This window comes from Helianthus annuus, chromosome 16, assembly GCF_002127325.2.
Source record: "Helianthus annuus cultivar XRQ/B chromosome 16, HanXRQr2.0-SUNRISE, whole genome shotgun sequence".
Classification (NCBI taxonomy): domain Eukaryota; kingdom Viridiplantae; phylum Streptophyta; class Magnoliopsida; order Asterales; family Asteraceae; genus Helianthus; species Helianthus annuus.
Genome location: NC_035448.2, coordinates 21,660,513 through 21,678,771, shown reverse-complemented (window position 1 = coordinate 21,678,771; position 18,259 = coordinate 21,660,513). Strand labels below are relative to the sequence as shown.

At 40.9% G+C, this 18,259-nt stretch overlaps 1 protein-coding gene across 1 annotated transcript; it reads right to left on the bottom strand.

Annotated features, from left to right (window-relative positions):
• Window positions 1-448: 448 nt before the first annotated feature.
• LOC118488179 (procyclic form-specific polypeptide B1-alpha-like) lies at window positions 449-727 on the bottom strand. The gene has a single exon (XM_035985391.1). The coding sequence runs from the start codon at window positions 725-727 to the stop codon at window positions 449-451; it is 279 nt and encodes a 92-aa protein (XP_035841284.1).
• Window positions 728-18,259: the final 17,532 nt, after the last annotated feature.

Sequence of the window (18,259 nt, the reverse complement as noted above, 5' to 3'; positions counted from 1 at the left end):
GATTCGGAATTTCGTCCCGAAATTCTGTAGTAGCTTCAGCCTCAGTAGTGGTTACACTGTTTTCGAACAACTGGGGATACCTGAGTTTCATTTGATCTTCTCGTTCCCAGGTGAAATCTGGGCCACGACGGGAGTTCCAACGATCTCGAACAAGAGGCATTGCATCAACCAATATGCACTAGTTAGTACAAAGGCTAGCGAGAGGTTTACCATAATTAAGGTAACTGTCGTAGAGTCAAAGATGTGACTCTTGTAGTGCAAGGGGGAAAAGAGGTAAGGTGACGACTCAGTACAAGAAATATCCTTAAAACAATAAAATAAGAAAAATCCATTCAAATTAAACCATATAAGTCACTACATCGAATATTCGCAAAAGTTTTAATCACCACGATTGTTTACACGAAAACAACTGAAAGAAAAATAACTAGATAAACGAGTGGAAGACGAGTCAGTCGTCCACGTCTCCATCCCCGAGGTCACTACCACCATCATCGTCTCCGTCATTATCCGGGACCTCCTCCGGCTCTTCTTCCGGCTCTTCCTCCGGAACCTCTTCCGGTTCTTCATCAGACTCTTCCGCCTTTGGCTCTGGAGGTGCCGGGACTGGGGCTGGCTCGGGTTCAGGTGCGAAGCGGGCTTCTTCCAACTGATGGACCCACCAATTCATCATACCTAGCCTTTCGGCATGCGAGTTAAGCCTTTCATGATCCACTCGAGCGTCGCTCATTATCAGACCTTGTACCTCGCGCCCTTTTAGGGCTTCTGCCTTCAAATCAGTAGTTCTCCTATTAAGTTCCTGTATCTGCTTCTCCTGAGCTTCCACTCGCCCTCCTAGGGTAGCAACCTTTTTTTAGTAATTTCTGATTTTGCTCCATTAAGACTTGGTTTTGTTCTACTAAAATCTGGTTATAATCTCGGAGGGCCTTATTCACAGCAGACTCGGCCTGGGCGCCGAGCGAGTTAACTGGTAGTGCATGCGTAGGTCGGGAGGACGACTCCTCGCCCTGCGCGAGTCTCTTTCTATAAGCCGCACGCGTCTCCACCTGACGCGGGGGTGAGTGAGTAGCAGCGGGTGCCTTCCTTGGCGCCCGGGATTGGTCGAAAGATGCGGACGGTGCAGACATGCCTGTCGAGTTGATGACGTAACGCAAGTTAAACGAAAGAATGCACACTCACAATGTACCAAAAGAGGGTATTGACATAGAAAGGGAAGAAAAAGAATGACAGAAAAGGGTAAGCACACAAGGTTTCAATCAACAGTTGCTACATTACTATGCGTACCATAAACAATACACTATGCAACAAATAAACAGGCAATATAAGTATAAACCATACCACCTATGGTGTTGAGTCTTGCACGTGGAGCGAAGCGTCGTTGTGGATCGTTGAGCACTGTACAGGTTATAGTCTGATTTTAATAAAAACTTTTTCCCTTATTAAAACAAGATCACTATAACCAATGGCTCTGATACCAATCTGTCACACCCTCAAAATCCACAAGCGGAGTATTACCGCGAGGCGTGTGACTGACCAGGATCATACCACCAATTATAATAAACATTAAATAAAGTGAAGTAAAACCAAACGTCTAAAGTTCTCCAAACCAAAGTCCAAAACCAAGTTGAATAGTCAGCGGAAGCATTTAAGTTCAAAACCAAAATTTAAGTTTTTAATTTAATAAAGTTTTTCATGAACACACAATGGTTCATGTCCCACAACGACTCCTGCTCCCCTGCAAGCTCCAGCTAAACCTCTAACGACCTGCAAGGCATGTAACAACGAGTCAACAACAAAGTTGAGCGAGTTCACAGTTGGTGTTCATTATTAAGTTGTTTCAAAACCAGGAGTTCATTTGTAAGTTGTAAGTTAAACCGTTTACCCTGTTTCCCAAACATATCCTTAGTTGGTGGGGGCTTCCCCATGTTAACCACTAGACCCGTTTACCATATCGACCACTGACTAAAGTAAGTTGGTGCCCTGACGTCAATGTCTATCATCATTGACTAGTGCCCAGATCCATTAGTTCACGCCCGTCCTCTGCGGCACGGTGTGAGGCTTGTCAAACCTAAATAGCGCTATCTAACTAATGACCCGCTCGCCATTGGCCCGGCGATTAAGTCGATATAAAAAGGAGGGACTTCATGATAGAGTTTTTGGTCTAGTATCCGTGTTGTCACCCTTCAGTGAAGAGGGTGTGTACGTAATCCCCAAACCAGGAGATTACGTAGGTTCTGATTATATTCTTATCACGTGTTGTCACCCTTCAATAAAGAGGGTGTGTACGTGTCCCAAGCCAGGAGATCACGCAGTTCCAATTTAAATCCTTTACCCATTCCCAACCCTTGGGAATCCCACGCCTTGTGGAAAGTGTGAACTCACCTCGGTTTGCTCGGCAGGTAATTTATTTGTCAATGTACTCTATTCAATCACGTCCTATCATAGGTATTACGTGTAATTAGATTCACATACCACTAATCACGTATTCAAGTAGCACATAGGTCACATTTCATATAGCCACACATACTTGCTCAAATTTCATGAACACATATTTGGATTTTAACTCTTCCACTAACTAAGTGTTTGTATTGTCATATTTACGAATCACAATTCCGCACATTACATGATATGCTCATGACTCGCTCCAAGTTTTGGCCCCCTAATAACCAAGATAACACTAAATGAGACACCATATTTACTAAAGTTACCGGCCCAAAACAAATAAGCTGGCCCAATAACAAATATGATCTGCTAGTATTATTCACACATAAAATCAAAACCATCCTATTTCATTAGTGCTAACAGATCCACATACTTTTAATCTTCGGCCCATTACATGAATCCCAACCCAACCGGTTATAAGCATGATTTAATTTGCTTAAATTGGCCCAATTATATCTAAGGCCCCTTTTTAAAAACATAACCGATATGCTTGTTGTTGTGCCCGAAGTCCAAACAGTTTTAATATAAATGCGGCCCAACATCACCTGATGACTATGTCATCTTTGCCACCAACAGTAACAACTAGATTGAATGAAACCATAATTATTTAACATACCACCATTGCTTTTATCAACAGTGCTTGATTCAAACAATTTACATAACAAGTAGCAACTAATTCATCGAGTAACATTAGGCCACCAATATCAATTCCGATTAAGGATTTACCTAGCATGTTTAGAGTATTTCCATTACACACCCATAACCATCGACCCAAATCATCCCCAATAATTATGTCATATTTATCAATGTTCAAGCAAGTTAAACTAAATTAAAACTTATAAACATACATCACTGAACTAGTCAACTTCATAGGTTAGCCATCATAAATCATGTCTAAATCATCATTAGTTAAGCCGGTTCGAATAATCACAATCACACCTCCTAGTATGCCATCCACGAACCATACTAGTTATAAATTAATATCTGGGTTATCAATACAATATCCTAACATGTCACTAGTGTCATCCGAGTTATCAAACAACCAGGACATAATACATATATATATATACGGATACTCACGGTTCGCCGGCTAAGCATATACCTTCAGTATAAACGAAACCATTCGTACTCGATTTGCATAACATTATACTTGGTTCGCACATACGATCTTTCATACAGTTTGCACACACACACACACACATATCCGCACCTACGGTTCACTAACGCGGCATACCCACGGCTCGTCTATCTTACACATTTACTGTTCACATATACGATTCACATTCAACATGCATTCATGTAACAGTCAACCATGTATACACGTGAACAAACATACATAAGCATGTAATCCTGTTAAACTCATTAACTGTTAACTCTAATGCATCAATTTGCAACCATGACACAGATAAACTACATACTTGTACCGAGAACAGGATATCGAACGAAGATGATGACAGATGCATTACACTAGGATGCAACAAAAGGGAGAGAAGGTTCTTACCGGTGATCCGCGGAGTCTGTACTCGCCGGAGAAGAAGATGGTAGCGGCTGGTTCGTTGCTGGATTCGGTGTAAAGGAGGGGTGAGGAAGACGATGGGTTCTGTGGAGGGGCGGGTAGGGTTTTGCTCTTGAATCTCCTAATAGCCTATCATGCCTTCACATACATAATATAGGTTTCACGTTGGGAGTCGGTTGACGATTTCTTGAGCCGAAAGTTAAGGGTTTTGGGTTAAGGAGTTAGGCTGCAGAAACCGAGTTCATGCGTAAAACTTTTTATTAACATAAACATATACGTACAAATCACTTGAAAGTTTGGCGGTTTAGGAGAGATGGGCCGATGGGTTAATGTTGGGGCTGGGATCTTATGTTTGTTGGGATGGGTCGACCAAAAGAAAGAAGGTAACAGAAAGGAAAGAAATGGGCGACAACTTTGTCAAACTTTGTTTGATGTATTTACCTATTTATTTTATTTATCTATATATATATATATTCATTATTATAATTATTAAAAATAACTAATAAAGATTTATAACAACCAACTAGCATAGATGAATAATATTCATGCTAAAGGTTCGGGCCTCAAAAGTTTTCGAGCTATGCGAGTGGGTTGCATCGACACGCGAGACAAGTGTTTAGGTTCAAACGGTTTAAGTTGGTTCAACGAGATATGAATAAAATATAGTTACGTATAATTAACTTGTCAAATGCAATAAGTGTAAGACTCGATCCAAAAAAAAAAAATTCAAAACGAACGGTTCTAACCTTGAAATTACGAGTTGTCACATTTGTGATCTTATTACTTTGACAACTTCCGTTTGACATCTGAGTTTGAGGAACCATTTGACATAAGTTAGGAGGAACTGGAATGAGCATGCAAATCGCGATATTATTGTGGGTGCACACATAATAATAATGTCGGGTGCATGCGAGTCCCAGTGAGGCTTAACAAGTGAAAAAGGGGTTCCGTCCATTATTTGATCAATATGAAACACAACAGTCCATAGGAGTCATAGCAGTGATTGTCTCCTACTCGAACATGATCTTTTCACTCCTCCTTTCTGAATCCTTTCGAATCTTGATGCTATCGAGTATTACCTGAACACCCACCTGAACACCTAGCGAACTGTGTAGAATGTTAAGTGCTTATACGAGCGTCCCTGAGTTGGATGTCGCAGCGTTGAACGATTGATCGGTACCTTTCTTACTCCTCTTCGTTTGCTGGAACTCATGTGTCGACGTCTTAGACCCCGAAGTGCGATCACTTCTGCGACACTCCCGCAACATACTGTGTTTTACTCAAACAACTTACAACATCGATGGACAGGAGGTTGAGCATAGTACTTTGCCGACCTCAGTACTTTGACGACCCTGATTACTGGCAACGAGCACCAGCAAATTGGCTTTAATCGAATCCTTAACCCTAGTCAGCGACTCATGGGAGTCAACTCTTACGAATCAGTCGGGACATAAGCAATGACAATCGACTATAACGTGGAATGTGTAACTGCCAGCACAGTGAGTAGCGCCTTAGAATGTGGCACGGAATATGGAAAGATGGACCCTGTCGATGAAAGATCGTAGAGCTCTGTTTCAAACAGCAGCAGTGGGGGCAACAGTCACGGCAACATCAAGGTACTTGATATGGCAATCAACATTATAGAAACGAAGGTGCCGGCAACATGGAATGGCTGTTGCTAAATCAAAACGACAACAACCAAGGAAACGACGGCCGTACTGGAAATCCTCGCAACAAGTACAACCATATGGGAAATGATGCTCATGGAGGGGCAATTAGGATTGGTGTGGGCAACGCCAGGATTGTAATAACATGGTGGCATACACGTTCTGGGTAACGAATCACTTCGTCTCTGTTCTATATAACCCCGATGCATCTTGAAATCCAACCTGTTGTGGAATCGGCTGATGGCAAAACAATGAAAACCTTATATGATCGTTGGGATGCAAACTCGACCTTGTGGGACAAGTGTCCGACATCGACCTTCCTTCTGTTGCTCTTGATAGATGTACCCTGTAAGGAGAAGATTCTGCGTACCCCTTGACGTGATGTCGCGGTCACAATCAAATTTAATCCAATTACAACTAATTAGCTAGCGGTAAGTGGGTATCGAACACGGGGAGTTTGTGGAATATGTGCTATCTCGATGTATGTCTAACTTCACTAAAGTAAACTAAATTGAAAGAAAAATAAATTTCAATGTTTGGGTTGATTGGTTTTAATTAACTAAATTAAACTAAATTAGATTACAAATCAAGGTTAAGTTTTGTAACAAGATAAGAGGATAGTGATCATCCCGTGTTTCAGGTTTTAAGGGACAACTAACGTTCATGTTCAACGGGAAAGAACCACAAAGACATGGCTCATGTAAGATCATTGTTTGTGATGAAAGGGAACTAAGTACTCGGATTCCTAGAACGTGAGGTTGTTACCCGATGACCAATCAACACATATCCAACCCTAATCCCTCCCATGATATCTCGATTGCTAACGGCACCAAGAACGTATGGTCTAGAACTATGATCAAACATACATCAACAATTTACAAACAACCAATCAAACACCATAATAAACTAACAACACATGCACAGTTTAATATTCCAGAAATTAAAGAACAAACATAATTGTCACAAATAAAACCTTACATCCGAGACGATCACCAAGCAAACCTAGCCGCTCACCATCATCAAAATCGAACCTTTGTCCATTGGAATCAAAAACAAAGTCTTCCTATTTAGATCACTCAAGAACACCTTAGAACACCCCAAATTCTCCCCTTAGGAGTTACAAAACGAATGGGAATGATTAGATGATGAAAAGGCACCATGAACAACCTTAAATGAGGGAGTTACAAGTTTCACGCTGGCCTCCACCATAAATTACGGTACCACCGTAAGTTACGGTGGCTTAAAATGGTTTACGGTGGAGTTAAACTGAGTTACGGCATCAATTTTTGTCAGTGTCTACCGTAAATTACGGTACCACCGTAAGTTACGGTAGGCTTCGGCAATCAATTTTTGTTTTCTTCATAACTTTCTCGTTTCAACTCCGTTTTCTTCACCGTTTTCGCCTACGTTCTCGTAATTTCATCCTCTATCATGTTATCTTCTTAATTCTTCAATTCCAAAATTTTATTTTTTGCATTTATTCTCCGTCTTTCAATCTACAATCCAGTCGTGTCTATTCGAAGCTTTATTTCCATACTTTTAAGCTCTAAATGTACCTGAAACACAAGCAACCGTAGTTATCTAATTCAAGACAATTACATGATCAAATGAGGGATTCACTCGTCTTTTAACACACCTAAGAGTTGTCCCATGGACCACCCGTCACATCCCCACACTTAACCGTTGCTTGCCCCAAGCAACCCATTACAAATCATTTTCAAAACAAGCGATCAATGTAAACCAAGCAAAAACAAACAATCCTTTTACTAACCCCTTTTTAACACTCAACCAATGCACCCCTCGCTATGTCTCTCATCTCGGCAACAAGTAAGCACTAACAACTATGAGCTAGACACACAAAAGGCAAACGGGTGGTTCACAACTATAGGCTTGTACCTAAATCGGTCCTTCTCCTAACAAGTGCCAAACATGAATGCAAATCAAAGGGCTTTAAGGTTGTAACGTGGCTAGGTGTACGGGTAAGAAATGGAATATATATGTAGTAGCGAAGGACTTAACCCGGTCTTTTATTACACAATGAAACAAACAATAAACATGACATAACTTCTATATACAAGACAACTCAACATCACTTTTTTTTCTTTTTCATTGCTTTTTCACTTTTTTTTTCATTGCTTTTTTTTCTATTTTTTTCTTTTTTTTTCTTTTTTTTTTCAATCAAATATTCAACATAACATTATAACATATCTACACACTACTAAAACAACTACTAACACTATAAGACCGGGTTAAGTCGGGTAAATTTTTAGGAAACTAGCTAAGGGGTAACAAATGATCGGCTTTTAGGCACAAAATGGGCAACTAAATGTCCAAAACCCCACCCCTCTCACTACCAAGCTCATATATATAATTTATGAGGTCCAAACCCCCAAATCCCACACTCGCACTCACCAAGACGAGGCTACCTAGTTGCCCTTATCCTTTTTACATTCACATTCAACTAAGGACTCAAACCGTATTAAGGCACAAGTTCTTATGCACCCCCACCCGTTGCCACTCTCATCAAGACAAGTATTATTTATTTACATGTGTGGCTTCAACTCTCACCAAGAACAAAGGGTATTAAGGGTTGCCGGTGCATCATTTGGGGTTAATCCACGGTGTTCAAATTCTCACATTGTTTAGCTTGATTTAAAAATTTTCAAAAACTTCAAAATTTCTCCCCATCCCCACACTTGGGATACATTGACCCCAATGTACGGTTTTGGGAAGATTTGATCGCTTAACTCTTTAACATCACCCAAAAGCTGTTCAACTCAAACCACAAATTTCTTTTTGGTTTTTTTATATATATATAACTAAAAACACCACCAACTTTCACAATCCATAAACACATCAAACACATTAAACACCACCCATCCACCCAACCGTAAACTTAAACATGAATATATACAAAGGTGCACAAAATGAGAACAAGACACAACCTGATTAGTAAATCAGCAGTGTTGGTAGTGATGCAGCTGCGGTAATCGGACCGGTTCATAAACATCTCTTGGATTCGCCGATATCTCAATGGGGATGTTGCCAAACATCCCCACACTTGAATCATTGCATCCGCGAGGGTTGAAACGTAATAACCTGCCAAAACACAAACACAACACCACAACAAAACCAAACAAAGCAAAACAAAACTAAACAAAACACAAATACAATACTCTACAACCTCGGGCTGCCTCCCGAGAGCGCTAAGTTTAAAGGTCTTCAGCCAGACCATACCTGATATGCCTTATGGTGGTCTTAATGCACACTTACCCGCATCATTTCCAACAAATGCCCGGAAATTTACATGCCATCTCCATAGATTTGTCAGTATATTTGGCATGTTAAAGCTGCTCCTACGAGCTTTGCTAGTCCACTTCATGACATATACCTTAATGTCTGGTAGTTTCACCCTTCTCATCTTGTTACTCGAACCCTCTTCCCCACACTTGTTAATTTGAATAATTGATATGGGAAGAGGTTCGGTGCACATATCCATCCCATCAGCCTGCTCTACCTCATAATCTGCACACATCATCTGATCTACAAGTGACTCTTCATCAGATAAAGGACTCATTGATGTGGTATTATCCTCCACAACCTCCTCCTTCATGTGAGAATAATCTCTAATATCGTCAGGTAATGGTGAGAGGCGTTCTTCTATCTCTATCTTCAATTTTAAAGTATGACACTTAGAAACCAAGCAGCTGATTCGGTCTACATCGGACAGGTTGGGTGTTGCTAAATATTGCTCGAGTTTGGACAAAGTTACTTCCAATACAGCAAGCTCTTTTTCCTCCTCGGTCTCATAAACATAAACACCCTCGGGCTCAGAATATTCTTCGGGATGATATTGTCGATATCCCTGATACGGTCTATAGATGCGCGCTTCCATCATCTTTTTATTCGAATACTTCGGGTTTTCCGAATACACCGGGCACACATCATAATCATAAGTGTGATCGCGACCGCAACAAAAACATAGACCATCCATCCTTGCCTCATAATAAACTTCCTCATCCCGATCATATCCATATGAATAATAGTCATCCTCCATTTCTGATTCATAATCGTCAACATATGATGGAGGTGGAAGCTGTGAAACATAAGACACCGGTTTTCCATGTGCCCTCCTGTAGTGAGCCTCGTGGCAACCAATACATGGATGTTGTGGACCCCCGCACAATCTACACGTAAATAAGCTGAAATTTGTGTAATGCCCTGTCATCCTGCACAACACAACTCAACTACCAAGTGTAAATCATGAACATAAAAGAAATCTTTTTGGTTTTCTTTTTATTTTTTTTCAAACTAACACACAAGATAACACACGTTGCGCACTACTCCCCGGCAACGGCGCCAAAATTTGACGTGATGTCGCGGTCACAATCAAATTTAATCCAATTACAACTAATTAGCTAGCGGTAAGTGGGTATCGAACACGGGGAGTTTGTGGAATATGTGCTATCTCGATGTATGTCTAACTTCACTAAAGTAAACTAAATTGAAAGAAAAATAAATTTCAATATTTGGGTTGATTGGTTTTAATTAACTAAATTAAACTAAATTAGATTACAAATCAAGGTTAAGTTTTGTAACAAGATAAGAGGATAGTGATCATCACGAGTTTCAGGTTTTAAGGGACAACTAACGTTCATGTTCAACGGGAAAGAACCACATAGACATGGCTCATGTAAGATCAATTGTTTGTGATGAAAGGGAACTAAGTACTCGGATTCCTAGAACGCGAGGTTGTTACCCGATGACCAATCAACACATATCCAACCCTAATCCCTCCCATGATATCTCGATTGCCAACGGCACCAAGAACGTATGGTTTAGAACTATGATCAAACATACATCAACAATTTACAAACAACCAATCAAACACCATAATAAACTAACAACACATGCACAGTTTAATATTCCAGAAATTAAAGAACAAACATAATTGTCACAAATAAAACCTTACATCCGAGACAATCACCAAGCGAACCTAGCCGCTCATAGTGTTATGAACCATCATCACAATCGAACCTTTGTCCATTGGAATCAAAAACAAAGTCTTCCTGTTTAGATCACTCAAGAACACCTTAGAACACCCCAAATTCGCCCCTTAGGAGTTACAAAATGAATGGGAATGATTAGATGATGAAAAGGCACCATGAACAACCTTAAATGAGGGAGTTACAAGTTTCACGCTGGCCTCCACCGTAAATTACGGTACCACCGTAAGTTATGGTGGCTTAAAATGGTTTACGGTAGAGTTAAACTGAGTTACGGCATCAATTTTTGTCAGAGTCTACTGTAAATTACGGTACCACCGTAAGTTACGGTAGGCTTCAGCAATCAATTTTTGTTTTCTTCATAACTTTCTCGTTTCTACTCCGTTTTCTTCACCGTTTTCGCCTACGTTCTCGTAATTTCATCCTCTATCATGTTATCTTCTTAATTCTTCAATTCCGAAATTTTATTTTTTTCATCTATTCTCCGTCTTTCAATCTACAATCCAGTCGTGTCTATTCGAAGCTTTATTTCCATACTTTTAAGCTCTAAATGTTCCAAAAACACAAGCAACCGTAGTTATCTAATTCAAGACAATTACATGATCAAATGAGGGATTCACTCGTCTTTTAACACACCTAAGGGTTGTCCCATGGACCACCCGTCACCCCTCTCCTTAGTAGAGGATTGTTATCTGCTCTAACACGTCAGAGTGGCACAAAGGTTAGCGTCATTACAGCAATGAAAGCCAGGAGTGTCTACGGAGGGATTAACCCGCTATGTTAGCAACTGTTATTGATGTAAGGTTAGGAAAAAAAGGATCTAGGATCCACCAGTTGTTCGTAATTACCCTCTATGTGCTACTCGAGGAACTTCCAGGATCATCTCTACAACTGTTAGGTAGGAACCCAATTTGACCCCACGCCAGAGGCAGTTCTAACTACTCGTACTCTTTACCCTCTTGCACCAGGAGGGTTGCAGGAGCTGTTTAACCAACTACAAGAACTGTCGGACAAGAGTTTTCGCTTTAAGGAGCCCTCGCTATACCCATGAAGAGAAGCCTTTTCGTATGTGTACTGACTATCAAGAACTCAACAAGATGACAATCAAGAACCGTTTGCCTCGACCACGTATTGACAACCCGTCGACCAGTTGCGAGGAACAAGCTTCCATTCGAGGATTAATTAATGAACGAGCTATAATCTGATGGAAGTCCAAGGGGAGAATGTTCCCGGAACGGCATATCGAACGCAATACGGCCATTGCGACTTTGTACACCATGATCATTGAGTTAATCAACACACCAACAGCTTTATTGACCACATGAATCAACTATGGTTATTGATAACGTGTTGAATCATTCTAGGAGAAAGGAACATCTTGGACAACATCTGTATCTTATTTTAGCGCTCCTGAGGGAGGAGCCATTACGTGTGAAGTCTTGTTTAATGTAACATCTAGATTCAGGGGCATTTTGATCATGTAACCAACGAAGTGGGAATACACGTGGATCTTGCTAGGATCCATTTTGTTAGAGACTGATCGACACCAAAGATCACGGAGCTTAAATCTCTTTAGCACAACAGGGTGCTGTGTTCGTGGAAGACAAAACAGGAGGACGTCTTTTCAGCTTTCGAATTCCAACTCTGTAATACACTGAGCATCGTCCTTATCTGAGAGTATTGATGATCTAGTGGCATACCATGATGGTTCGAATCAGAGTCCTAGTTACGCGCTGATGCAACACGAGAAAATGATGACTTACGTAATGGAATTACGAGGAGGAACTACACGACACACAACCTGCGGTGGAAACCGTGGTCTTTGGATATAAATTGGAGGCATTACTTGGACGGTACCAGATGCGTTATTTAGAGCGATCGCAAGGGCCTCCCGTGTACCTTGACTTCAACAGAGCTAAATCAGTTAATGGCATCGTTGGAGGAAACTTTAGGATGAATACAACTATAAAACTTGAACGTGCACGAGCTTTGCAGCTCACTATCGATTCTAACTTACCTGATCAGACTCGCTCTGTTCAAACTGGAGAACTGGGGGAAGAGGATTTTCAGGTGAACCCATGCGGGGCATGGAGAAGCAACCTTTGACAGGTCGGACGATACTCGATACCTCATAAGAACGAATGTGGGTCTCATTATACGGAAATTGTAGGGAACTCGTGTTGAGCAAAGCACACCAGCTTCGATATTCTAGTCATCCGGGTTTTGATGAGAGACATCAGGATTTATAAACCTTGTACTGGTAATCGGGCATGAAGGCCCACCTAGCTAGGTATGGGAATGATGTTTTTGTGGGAAAGTCAAGGTTAAGTGTTAGCAACCAGAAACACCTATAAGGAAAGCGAAAACAGACTGCCATGGATTTGGTCGCTAGTCTACTTATAACTCAAAACGGAAACAATATCACCGGGATGATCGTTGATTGTCTCCCGTAACCAGCACACTTTCTAGCCATCAAGGAAACGGATAAGCTTTTCGACACTTGCAGTCATCTACCTGAAAGAAGTGGTTGCTAGGCACGGGGTGCCAACTTCCATTATCTTTGATCGTGACCCACAATTTGCATCTGATTTGTGACCAGCGATGCACAAATCCTTTGGCTTACGTCTAGACATGAGCACAACATATCATCCACAAACGGATGGGTAGACTGAACGCACCATCCAAACTCGTGAAGACATGCTTCGAGCATGTGTAATCGACTTTGGTAACGGCTGGGAGCGGCGTCTACCTTTAGTGGAGTTTTCGTATAACAACAGTTACCACACCAGCATGCAGGCTGCTCCGTTCGAGGCATTGTACGGACGGAAGTGCCAATCACCTCTTTGTTGGGCATAAGTTGGAAACAGCCAAATCACTGGCCTAGAACTCGTCGTAGTCACAACAGAAAAGATTGCTCAGATACGACAACGAATAGCGGCAGCTCGTGACCGTCAGAAAAGCTACGCTGATAAGCGCAGGAAACAACTCGAATTCCAGGTTGGGGATCGAGTACTACTTAAAGTCTCACCTTGGAAAGGTGTAGTTCATTTTGGTAAACGAGGCAAACTTAAACCGCGATATGTAGGACCTTTCGAAATCACAGAGAGAATTGGCAAGGTGGCCTACAGATTGAATCTACCCGAAGAACTCAGTGGAGTTCACAACTTATTCCATGTGTCGAATCTGAAGAAGTGTCTATCAGATGAAACCCTCATAGTTCCTTTCAAGGAGCTCACCATCGACGACCAGTTGCGATTTGTCGAAGAACTAGTGGAAATCTTGGACCAGGAGGTCAAGATTCTCAAACGCACCAAGATACCTATTGTTCGAGTTCGTTGGAACTCCCTTCGTGGCCCAGAGCTTACCTGGGAACGAGAAGACCAAATGAAACACAAATATCCCCAGTTGTTCGAGATCAATGAAACCACTACTGAGGCTGAAGCTACTGCGGAATTTCGGGACGAAATCCCAAACCAACAGGGGAATGATGTGACACCCCAGGAAAACCAGGAAACCATGCAACCTAACTAGCTCCCTCAGTAGCCACGTGCTAAATTTCAGGACGAAATTTCTTTCAAGTTGGGGATGATGTGACAACCCGTATTTCCAAGGTTAGCATTGCTTAAATTCTACAACCTTTGGCGTGTGTCTCTACGTTTATTTGTCCGTTTCATGCATCACTGAATGGTTACGTGTGTATGTTTTACATTTGTGCTAGGAATCACTAAACGTCTTTGTGTATGTTTAAAGTAAGTTGGGAGATTAACTATGTTATGGGCTTTCTTGTTATACTTGGGCCGAAAAGCCAACACGTGTAATGGATTATACACAAATACCCGGCCCACACCCGTATTCCTAATCATCTCGGTCCGCGGCATTTGAAACCCAACCCACCACCTTTACCTATTTAAATGGCAACTTTGCCATAGATTATGGCAGCCCAAAGCTGTGGGCTTAAGCCAATTCGGTCAAAGAACAATTGTCCCAGAAACCTATATCTCCTAATATACGTATTATAGGGTTTCTTATCACATAACTCAAAACAAAAACTCTATCTCTCTCAAGATCACGTGCGGCATAGCAAACCCCCCCCCCTCGTGAAGTTATCATCCTGTTAATCAAAGGTCTCGGTTAGTGAATCCCTACTATGTTAATTATTATTCGATTGTTCTTTATGTATGTTTATGATTACCTATTTGTTATTTTGAGTGGACGTCTTGACACGATTAGCCGTAGGCTATGCTTGTTGGTTAGTATGTTAATTTCTTGTGATAAGTGGATTGTTCTTGGTGATCTTGATTTATGTTATAGTTGTTGCTATGGTTCTGTTACACACCTACAGGCAGATTGTAATCATAATACTGGTTCGTGAATTGTATATAGTAATATATGATGATGATCTGTTTAGATAATAGGGAATTTTGTTAGTGATGGTTTTGGGGGTCACGTGAATATGGAGGTGATGTGGACTTGTTGGCACATGGGTGCTTTTTGGTCAACAACATTAAAAAGAAATCATCATCTCAACATCAATCTTCACCATAGAGACATGCAGAGAGTGAATAAGTGGGTGGCCGACATGTGCATAGTTGGTTGGATAAAAATTGAGAATTTATGTTGAATTTTGGTTCTGCATATATTACAATTGTATGGTTCCTAATACGAAGCGCAAACGATTTGTTTTAATGATGATTTTATATTAGACTCCATTGATGTTAGTTAAGTTATATGATGTTTAGGTTATAAATGTTGGCTAATGTTGCTGCATGTTTAGGAATGCATGGTGAATTGATTTGTATGTTTGGTAATAATATAACTGATCCAATTAGATCGATGAAAATGGTAATTGCTATGTTGATTGCCATGTGATCATAATACTGTGATGATGTTATAAGAATCAATAATGGACTCACACAATTAGGGACATGGGCCGGTAGTCATCGGATTGAAATAGTGGGCTTGGGCGTATTTGGGCCACGCATCTGCGGACTCGAACACAGTTTCGTTTATTTGAATTTATACGTTGGGCCTTATTTGTTAAGTGGGCCACAGGAGTTTGGCTGGGTTAGGGCCGGGCGGCCCAAGTGCTGACTCTATTCGTGGGCCCAGTTTAAAATGGATAGGACTTGTTTTCATTTGGGCCGGTAATCTGTTTGGGCTATGTGTTTATCAAGCCGTAACTAGTTAAGGAGAATGTCAGATAACATGTTTAATTGGTTAGACTAGTGTACGGGGTGATGAACCCCACTACTTGTATTTCTGGTATGCACTGTCCGATGAATACATGTAAACTATGAATATGAATAAGTTGTATAAGTGTATTGTGTTGAACCGGTGATCATTACCTTGCGTGCATTCTATGATTATAATTTACGTGAAAACCTTACAAACATAAACTGATTGTGTATACGTGCATACTATAGGCTTTGACTGAATATTGGTGAGCAAGTAATTTAGCAAACTGAGCAAACCGAGGTGAGTTCACACACTTTCTAAGGCATGGGATTCCCGGTGGTTGGGAATGGGTTAAAGAATTAAAATGGAACCTACATATTCTCCTTGGGTAGGATATGTACCTCCATCCTCCATGGGTAGGATGCCAATATTAATCCTGCGTATTCTCCTTGGGTAGAATTCGTACGTTCGTCCTCCTTGGGTAGGACAACAACCTTAAACTTACTAGACAAAACTCTATCATGAAGTCCCGCATTTTTTTATATCGACTTAATCGCCAGGCCAATGGCAAGCAGGTCATTAGTTGATAGCGCTATTAGGGTTGACAAGCCTCACACCGTGCCGGTCGGACGAGCGTGTACTAATGGATCTGGGCACTCAGTCAATGATGATAGACATTGACTTAGGGCACAACTTACTTTCATCAGTTGTCGATATGGTAACGGTCTAGTGGTTCACATGGGGAAGCCCTCACTGATTATGGATATGGTTTGGGAAACAAAGATACTGGTTAACTCGTGGTTTACGAAACAACTTATGGTTTTCAAAACAAACTTTTAAAACTAAACAACCAACTGTGAACTCGCTCAACTTTGTTGTTGACTCGTTGTTACATGCCTTGCAGGATTTTAGGTGCATATCGTTGGAACTTGCTGTCTGGGATGCTGGAGTGGTCATGGGTCGAGATACGTGGAATCGCAACACAAATCTAATGGCTTACTTGCGCGTGGTTTATATAACATTAAACAAATGAATTATGCTTCCGCTGTGTACTATGAGTTATATGTAACGTTTTGAAATACTTTCTGTGTACTATGGTCAGTCACGCCTCCTGTGGTGATACTCCGCTTGTGGATTTTGGGGGTGTGACAGGATCCTCCTTGGGATACTCATCATCCGGATCCTGAATACTTGCTACTTCCTTATCCTGAGATTTAAGAGGATCCGTCGCAGGATACAGAATATGTAATATTGGTATTTAGGTTCCTTCCGGTTTCCTGACTGATGATCCTAGATTTGCCAAGGCATCAGCTTCAGCATTATCCTCTCTCGGTACCTGTTCAAGTGTAAAAACATCGAAATATCCTGCTAATTTTTTGAGAATTTCGAGATACTCGATCAACTTCTCACCTTTAACTGCATAGGTCCCATTAAAATGATTAGTAATTAACAAGGAATCAACAAATACTTGTAAACCCTTGATATTCATACTCTTAGCCAATTCTAATCCTGCAATTAAAGCTTCATATTCTGCTTCATTATTAGTGGCAGGAAACTCACATTTAATAGCCTGGGGTAATATGTCCCCCTGTGGCGATTTTAGTAGTATACCCAAACCTACACCTCTTACATTAGATGCACCATCAGTATATAGTGTCCAGGATTCTATATTTTCTCCTAGTTGTTGCACTTCTAGGTCTACTTCATTTTGAATACCACTACTGAAATCAACCACAAAGTCAGCTAAGGCCTGAGACTTTATGGCATTTCTAGGCTCATATATTAGATCATATGCACTTAATTTCACTGACCATTTAGCCATCCTACCTGACATCTCGGGTTTCCTAAGCACATTTTTAATAGGATAGTTAGTTTTAACATGAACCCTATGTGTCTCAAAATAATGTCTAAGTTTTGTTGACACTTTAAATAGGGCTAATATCAATTTTTCTAAATGAGAATATCTAGTTTCAGCATCTAATAAACTTTTACTAACATAATAGACAGGATACTGCTGACCTTCATGATCCTTTACAAGGACAACACTTACTGCATTCCCCGATACTGCAAGATACTGGGATAATGGTTCACCATCCTTAGGCTTCATAAATAGAGGTGCGGTTGAAAGATACTGCTTCAAATCCTGCAAGGCTGCTTCATGCTTCTCTCCCCATTCGAATTTCTTATTCTTCTTCAGGATATCATAAAATTCCTTGTTTTTTTCTGAGGATCTTGAGATAAATCTGTTTAATGCTGCTACTCGCCCTGTTAATCTTTGAACATCTTTCATATTTGAAGGTGACTTGATATCCAAGATAGCTTTTATCTGCTCCGGGCTTGCCTCTATCCCCCTTTCATCACCATGTATCCTAGAAATTTTCCTGCTCCCACTCCAAAATGGCATTTGGCAGGATTTAATTTCATGTTGTATTGGTCCAGGATATCAAATGCTCCCT